Below are 8,487 nucleotides of genomic sequence, written 5' to 3'. Positions count from 1 at the left end.
ACTAGTGGCTCACTTGCCTTAGCTGAGGCTTCATTAACTTAGGATAACGCACCAATGTAATTGAGCCTTCCCTTAGACATAACAAGTTTTAGACAAATTTTCACAATAATTCCCACATTATGAATTACAAAAACAACATGAGCTTCTACGAGGGAGGGACTACATACCTTGCTAAGTATAGTTAGGATAGGGAGCTACTGGCCCCCAAGAAAGAAGAAGGAGGCCTCAATCTTGAGTAGGAAAAGGAGTAGTTATCATGAGGGTTTGCTAACCTCTTGAGCATTGGCTTCCCATGAGCTTGCCATTCTCATCATGTCTATAGTAGAGAAGCTACTCTTGGATCGATTTGGGATACCTATTTGTCTGGAAAATGATGGCCGATTCTTTCATGCATAGAATCGCTACTCATCAAATCTTCTTGAATGATGCAAGGAAAAAAATTTGTCATATACAATAGGGATTTGATTGGAACGAGATAACCTATTTTGTAAATGGTTCCAATAAGTAGAGGATAGATATCACAAGAAGGATTTCCCAAAATGCTGGTAAATTCTTTTATTGCTTCGCACAAACAAGGCTTACATGGGATCGAGGCTGTGCAGTCTGTAGCCCCTTGCCCCCAACCACATCTAGCAAGGTATTTGGTGCCTCCCAAGGAGAAGCCCACCATGTTGAACACTGCAGAAAAACAAAGGGAAAAGAGCCCCTTTTCCCACATGGGAAAGTGTCAGAATTTGTGAATCAGAGGGCAATGCTGACGAGAATCGTACATAAGACGAAGGTTAAGCAGAAATGCTTGTCGGAGCGGCAGCCATAAGCAGGTCAGGCGCCTTTGTAACCCGTGTTAGCTCAAATATCTGGTAAGGTTCTTCTTCTGCTCCAGAGTCAGATGTTACCTGTTTGATGTCAATTGTTTGGAGTGCTTCGAACGGCTGAATAGCCAGGTGCCATAGCTGTTATTTCAGTTAGCTGTCAAGGATGAATTCCATCACCTTTTTCATGGCAAGGAAGAACTCAGATTGAAATCTCTCTAAAGAATCGCTGCTGACTTCCATTCTTTGTGACGCTACCCTCAGATTTACAATCTTTCACAAGAATATGCCAAGGAAGAACTCAGATTGCCACTCTGTCACAAGAATAAGGAAGAACTCACATTGACATTTACTCAGGAGAATGCTAAACTGAGACATTCGCAATAATCGCTGATCGCCATTATCGTGAAGTTAAAGTCAGATCGACATCCTCTCAGAAGAATTGCGGACCGTGGCTGTCGGGAACCTAACTAATCTCAAGGTTGGCATTCTCTCACATGAGCTGGTGACTGCCATCGTTGTCAAAGCTGTATGAGGCCTCTGTAAGGTGGTGTATGGGTTCTGCCGTACTGTTGCAGGTGGCCTCATGGCCTTCCACAAGAACACTGGTCCCTCCCGTGAATGAAGTTTTACAGGCAACTACCCTCATGGACCAAGGAGGGTTGCTTTTATCCACAAACTTCAGTCTTCTCCACATATTTATCAGTGAGAAGGAAAGCATGCCAGCAGATTGTTACTCCAAACCCCTGTTGGTCAGCAATCGGCTCTATAGCATTGCACTCATTGCAGATGCCCTTACCTGGCTGTTCACCTCCAGAAGCAGCATGTGGTATGACATCTCATCCACTAAAGGCTTGCAGCTCTCAATCAAGACACAATTGTGGTGGTTTACTGAAGCTTTGCAGGGCGCAATTGTGGCCTCCTGGCTTTCCAAAAGATTGTCGGCCTCTGGTGGATGAGGCTCTGCAGGCAGCTGCAGTGATGGACCAAGAAGGATTACCCACAACCAGAGATGATTTCTTTCATCTTTTTCATGAATGTGGCAAGAGTAAGAAGGAACTCTGGGCTGGTCACAGTGTGCACTACCTCTTGGTTAGCATTGGACTTGATGCCATTGCTTGGCTTGTAGATCCCCTTATTCGACTGTTTGCCTCTTGCAGCTGCCTGCAAGAAGCAAGTGCAGTCTTCTACAAGGTCGCACAGCCAACCATATTCACATGGAATGCTATCATCTCTGCACACTTGAAGGTTGGAGAGGGCATGGAAGCTCTAATATTGTATCACAACATGCAGGTGACTGGGGTTGCACCAGACAAGGTCTCGTTTTTGTACGTCTTGAAAGCTTGTAGCATCATGCAAGCCCTTGAACTTGGGAAAATCATACACTTGCAAATGATTGATGTTGGGCTTATGAGGGATGATGCAATAGGAAACACTCTTCTTGATGTGTATGCCAAATGTGGAAGCCTAGAGGATGCTTGCAATGTCTTTGAAAACTTATCAAGTCAAGAAGCAGTATCTTGGAGTGTCATGATCTCTGGATATGTTCTGAGTAATTGCTTCCACCCTGCTCTTGAACTTTTTTGGAGAATGTGCGAGCAGGGTATTCTTCCAAACAGGCGTGTTTTTCAGTGTGTTCTGAAAGCTTGTGCCAACTGTGGAGCCATAGGACAAGGCCGCTTGATACATGACCAGATAAGGAAGTTGCAACTTACATCAGATGCTTGTGTTGGAGCTGCTCTTGTTAGCATGTATGGAACTCTAGGATATATCAAAGAGGCTCGTCAAGCATTTGATGAAGTCCCTAATAAGAAGGTACAACCATGGAGCGAGCTGATTGTAGGATATACACAGCATGGTCATTTTGATTCTATAGTCCAGCTTTACCAAGTAATGCAACGTGAAGGAATTGAGTTAGAAATGGTCGCAACTTTGCAAATCCTAAAAGCTTGTTGCAGCATTGGAGCCATAGGACAGGGCAGGCTGCTGCATGATCAGATCCTGAAAAGTAAGCTTGAAGGGGACAGCATGATTGGAAACACACTTATTGATTTATATGCTAAATGTGGGAGTTTGAAGGAAGCGCATACAGTTTTTGATATACTAAGAAGTAGAGATGTGGTCTCTTGGAGCGTACTAATTGGTGGATATGTGCAGCATGGTGATGGTTATATGGCTCTTCGGCTTTTTGAAGAGATGCAACAGATGGGGTTAAAAGCAAGTAAAGTCTCATTCTTGGGTAGCTTGAGGGCATGTGGCAGTGTACAGGAGCTGCATCATGGTAGACTGATTCATGCTGAAATAATCAACACTGGATTTATTACAGATTTACTTATTGGTAGCACCCTTGTAGATATGTATGCCAAATGTGGGAGTCTTAGGGAAGCACGTGCAGTGTTCGATCGTCTTCCAAGTCGGAACATTGTCACATGGAGTGCAATGGTCTCAGGCTATGTCCAGCATGGTCATGGGAGTGCTGCTCTTCACCTCTTCTGCAAGATGTTAAAAGAAGATATTGACCCAGATGCTATGCTGTTTACATCCTTGTTAAAAGCTTGTGCAAGCATTGGAGCTCTTGATCAAGGAAGGCTTATACATGAATGGACCAGGCAAAATGGTTTTGAATCACATATCTCAGTTGGTAATGCTGTCATTGACGTCTATTCCAAGTGCAGGTGCATAGAAGATGCACGCTGGGTGTTTGACACCTTACCTAGTCATGATGTGATTTCTTGGAGTACAATGATTGCTGCTTATGTACAGCACGGTTATGACCTTTCAGCATTCCAGCTTTTAGAGAATATGCTTGAGGATCTTATAGAACCAAATAGAGTCACTCTTTTGGGTCTTTTGAAAGCATGTGGGAACCTTGGAGCCATTAAACAGGGCATGCTTATTCACTCTGAGATTATTAGACATGACTTTGACTTTGATTTAATTTTGAGCAATGCGGTACTTGACATGTATTGTAAATCAGGAAATCTTTACGAAGCTCGTGCCCTGTTTGATAGGATGCAAAGTCGGGATGAGGTTACATGGAGTGCTATCATAGCTGGCTATGCTTGGCATGGTAACTGTCCTTTGGCAAAGCAGTGTCTCCAGTCCATGCATAAACAGGGTTTGAGACCAGACAAGATAACTTTTACAAATGTTCTGACTGCCTGCAGCCATGCTGGTTTGCCAGAGGAAGGATACTGGTTTTTCAGGTGCATGATGAAAGATTTTGGGATCAAGCCAAGTATTGAGCAATATAGTTGTTTAATTGATCTTTTAAGTCGTACAGGGCGATTTGGTGAGGCTGATGATCTTCTTAGGACCATGCCAATCCTTCCTGACCTCATCACCTGGACGACTTTGCTTACAAGCTGCAAGATACATGGAAATAATGAGCTAGGAAGGCATTGCTTTGATCAAGTTGTGCAATTGGATCCTGATGATGCTTCTGGGTATGTCCTTATGTCTTGCATGCATGCTGATGTTAACTCATGGCTGGATGTAGAGACTATGCAGGTCTTAAAAAGATCTGCAGGGGCACAGAAAACCTGTGCATATTCTTGGATTGAGGCTAACAACAGGATACACAAGTTTCTTGTCGGGGAAGATGATTATCCAGATTGTGATCATATTGATGCTGTTTCAGGGCCCCTGAGAATGGTTGCAAGGGAGCAGGGTCGTTCCTCAAGTGGACTTGACGAGTATGCAACATTTTGAAGATGGCAAGGAAGATTGCTCAAACATGCACCACCAAGAGGCAGTACTGCAAGTAGTGACTCTGTAGTGTATACGACTTGGCAAATTCTAATTGGTATAATTGGTAAAATCATCCAACCTACTTGCTTTCCAAGTGCGAACTGTACATTGTTCAAATTATTGCAATACGGCCTAGTGGTCATTCAACACTTGGCCTTGTATTTGTGAGGTTGTGGCTTCATCTATGTCCAAATTATTACAATATGGCCTAGTGGTCATTCAACACTTGGCCTTGTATTCGTGAGGTTGTGGCTTCATCTATATCATTGCTTGAACACTTATGTAAAAATGATCAGTTGATCCTCCTTGGTAGGGTCACTGAGGACATTGATGCTCATTCAGCTTGTGAGTTATCTTGGTCTTCCTCCTTGGTAGGGTCATCATGGTGGGCCCCAGAGTGATCAAGTTTCACTCTTCATTAGGCTTGTGAGCTATCCTATTTGTGCATATATAGGAACAATGCTGGTGTAACTCTTGCCTGCTCTCTTGGCTAGCATTTAGAGGGGAGATGACCCCCTTTGTATATGCTTGGGTTTTGTAGCTTATCTCAGGGTGTGGGGTGGGGGGGGGGGGGGGGAGATGTGGAAGGTACAATAAGCATGTCATATAGCTGTGGCAGCATTTTATTACTGCTATTAATCAGCCTGTATAGTGTCATTTTCCAGCTAAGGAAGAGTGCAATACCACAATGTTAACATATAGCATGCTTGTAGAAACCACCCAAACTGATCGTAGTGTTGAGGCTGTAAGTGTGCATGTGTAGACATAGCCGTGCCTCATTCTAGTTCCACCTGAGAGTGTTTTTCGCTTGTTTCCTTCTTATTTTGGCCTCCCAAGTCCTTCACCAGAAGCGCATTGTTGTTGTTAGCTGTCATGTTTGTCATGCCTTGTCATCTCCTACATGTGAGCCTCAGTCTGAGTTAGATGACTTTAGGAGCTCTGACCTATCTATCACTTGTTTTGATAGAGGAGGTAGCTCATTCTAGAGCACTTAGTTTATTGCATTTCAGTATTTTCTCCTCTAGTCGGGATTTTATGTGCATTTCTTTGGGCAGTTTCTACATTCTTCAGCCTACCTCACTTGCTAGACATTGTCCACCCTTTCCGGGATTTTTTGGAGCATTTTTGGCATTTTTACCAGCATTAAATGCTGGTCGTGGACATATTTTTGGCACCAAATTTCAGATCTGCAATTTTTTGGGATTTTTGGCTAATTATAGCCATTTCCCACTTGGCAGTTAGTTAGATTATCATCTTCCCTCCTTCCTTGGCAGGTGTACACTCTAACTCCATCATCTTACTCCGTCTTTGGTGCTGCCATCATCATCAGCCTGGTTTGGTGCCCTCATTGACGCTATGGACTACATGCAAGGACTGATAAGTCTTTCTATATTCAGCATTTGTTCCTTGTTTAGTGTAGGTTTCTTTTCTTCTTCTCTTGCAGATTGTCTCCCTTCCTCTGTGTTTGAGTTCCTTCTTCCGTTGCGCACTCTTACATGGTATTAGAGCATGGTATCTAAGAGCAACACAGTTTGTGAGGCCATCTACATCTGCATTTGCTGAAAACGCAAGCTCTTAGTATCTAGCGACTACATCTGGTGCTCAGGTATCATCATCTAGAGCTTAGTGGATGGAGATGATTGTCTGTTGGCCAAGTGACTACCTTGTGCACTCAAAAGCAAGCTTTTAAGAGCAAGTGGTAGCATTCACATCAGTGTTTTCGTACTTCTATGTCCTTCGTGAGCAATCGATAGTATTTTCTCCCTCAGGTGGACCTTCTACATCAAGATCTTTGTATATTATAGCTGATTCCTCCTATCTTGGGGCTGTCCATAGCCAAAGGCAACTTTTTGTGGGTGTTTTGCAGATATATACGAAGATGTTTTACCACCAATTCTTTGCTGACTTAGAGGATGAGGTCTTTGTTTCTTTCTCTGAGGAGACGGAGAGATTTTGTGCTAGTTCACGCAATGATCGGAGGTCACCTAGCCTGTTTGTATGAGATCCCTGTCCTCCCTGTTCTCTCCATGTTTCACAGAAGGCTCTTTCTGCTGGCTTTCATATGCCTTCCATGGCACCCTCGATACAAGTGTCCATACTCCCTTCTTTGCCCAAAGAGACTGGCTTGATGGCTCCAACTACTCGCTTTGGTCATGTAAGGTGGAGTGCATCCTTGATACCTTCGATCTTTGGGAGTTTGTTACCCATCCTATTCCCTATCCAGTGGAGGATCCCACCGTTGAATCATCGATGGATTGTGTGGCCTTATGGAATCGCCTCAGCTCAAGAGCTCGATCTTTCCTCTTTATAAGCTTACAAGAATTTGTCATAGTACATGTGCACAGGTTGCAGAAAGCAACAGAAGTGTGGACAAAACTTGCTTCTTTGTATCAATAGAAGACATTTTCCCATCAGATTACTCTCCACAAGAGATTACAAACGCTCATTTTTTATGATTCTTCTTCCATGAAGGATCGTATCAACAGGTTTGGAGGACATGAGGGATGGGCTTGCATCCCTTGGCAAGATGATCTCTTTAGAGGATATGGCAATGATTCTTTTGACTCAACTACCATCTCCCCGGTTTGATGTCTTCTACATTAGCCTTCTTACATTGAGGATCCGTGAGAAGCTTCTATGGGAGGAGCTTTCCCCGCTTGTTTTGGAGTATGATGAGCAGACCAAAGAAGTAGCTAGTGGATCCACCTCCACCAAAGCTTTTGTTGTAGGTTCAGGAGGGGAGACGCAGCTTCTTCATCGGCAATCTTCATCGATGGACTTCATCGACATTGGCATTCCTCTTGCTACCCCATGATCCATTTCTTCCTTGGCCTTCCGTCACATCCAGGATGTGAGAGGGGGGTGTTAGTAGTCATGTTTGTCATGCCTTGTCATCTCTTGCCTATGAGCCTCAGTCTGAGTCAAACAAGGACTTTAGGAGCTCTGACTTGTCTATCACTTGTTTTGACGGAGGAGAGAGCTCATTCTAGAGCACTCAGTTTATTGTATTTTGGTGTATTTTCTCCTCCACTCCGGATTTTATGTGCATTTCTTGGGGCAGTTTTTGCATTCTTCAGCCTACATCACCTGTTAAACATTGTCCACCCTTTTCGAGATTTTTTGGCATTTTTACCAGTATTAAATGCTCGTCGAGCATATTTTTAGCCCCAAATTTCATGTTGGCCAGTTTTTGGGATTTTTGGCTATTTGTAGCCATTTTCCACTTGGCAATCAGTTAGATTATCATCTTCCCTCCTTCCTTGGCAGGTACACACTTTGACTCTGTCATCTTCCTCTGTCTTTGGTGCTGCCATCATCATCAGCTTGATTTGGTGCCCTCACTGAGAATGTGGGTTGCATGCACGGACTGATCAGTCTTTCTATATTCAACATTTGTTCCTTGTTCAGTGCAGGTTTCTTTTCTTTTTCTCTTACAGATTCTCTCTCTTCCTTTGTGTTCGAGTTTCTTCCATTGTGCACTCTCATAGTTGTAACTTTCCTTTTTTGTACTTCATGGTGGGTTTTCACCTCTTTTGAGGTTTATCATGAGTAATAATAGTACTACTAAAAGAAAATGAAGTGCTTGTGTGTGCATGTGGAATTATGGATATAGAAGTGTCACATTTGCCAAATTTGCATGCACAAAATTGTGCAAATAGATCTACAGCTCTTAGCAAGTTGCACATTGTGCTAGAGAGAGGAGAAGGGAGGAAAGACTATGGCAAACAACACTTTGCCTCATTGGTAAAGCATGATGTCTCAATGAACAGTGAAAAGCTACAACAAAAGAGAAAGATTTGGCAAAACCTAACTGCTATTAGATTGAGGAATCAAACATTAACAAGGGTGACATGGACACACTATGTTTATGATATACTAAATGAGGATAGCCGATACATGAAATGAGGATAGGAGAGTAGAATGG

The 8,487-nt window shown here is 43.2% G+C and overlaps 1 protein-coding gene across 2 annotated transcripts; it reads left to right on the top strand.

The window, feature by feature from the left end:
• Window positions 1-520: 520 nt before the first annotated feature.
• On the top strand, window positions 521-5,109 carry LOC148014319 (pentatricopeptide repeat-containing protein At2g03380, mitochondrial-like). Of its 2 annotated transcripts, none has more exons than XM_087666722.1 (2): window positions 521-821; window positions 1,077-5,109. In XM_087666722.1, exon 2 carries the CDS (start codon window positions 1,434-1,436, stop codon window positions 4,521-4,523), a length of 3,090 nt encoding a protein of 1,029 aa, XP_087522848.1. In that variant the 5' UTR covers window positions 521-821; window positions 1,077-1,433; the 3' UTR covers window positions 4,524-5,109. The 2 variants fall into 2 exon arrangements, with proteins under 2 accessions (XP_087522848.1, XP_087522846.1); XM_087666720.1 differs by having other exon boundaries at window positions 521-860.
• Window positions 5,110-8,487: the final 3,378 nt, after the last annotated feature.

The sequence above is a fragment of the Lygodium microphyllum genome, chromosome 25 (genome assembly GCF_053477565.2).
Source record: "Lygodium microphyllum isolate KBCC chromosome 25, Lygodium_microphyllum_v1.1.10, whole genome shotgun sequence".
Taxonomy (NCBI): domain Eukaryota; kingdom Viridiplantae; phylum Streptophyta; class Polypodiopsida; order Schizaeales; family Lygodiaceae; genus Lygodium; species Lygodium microphyllum.
This window is presented reverse-complemented; position numbering and strand designations above follow the sequence as displayed.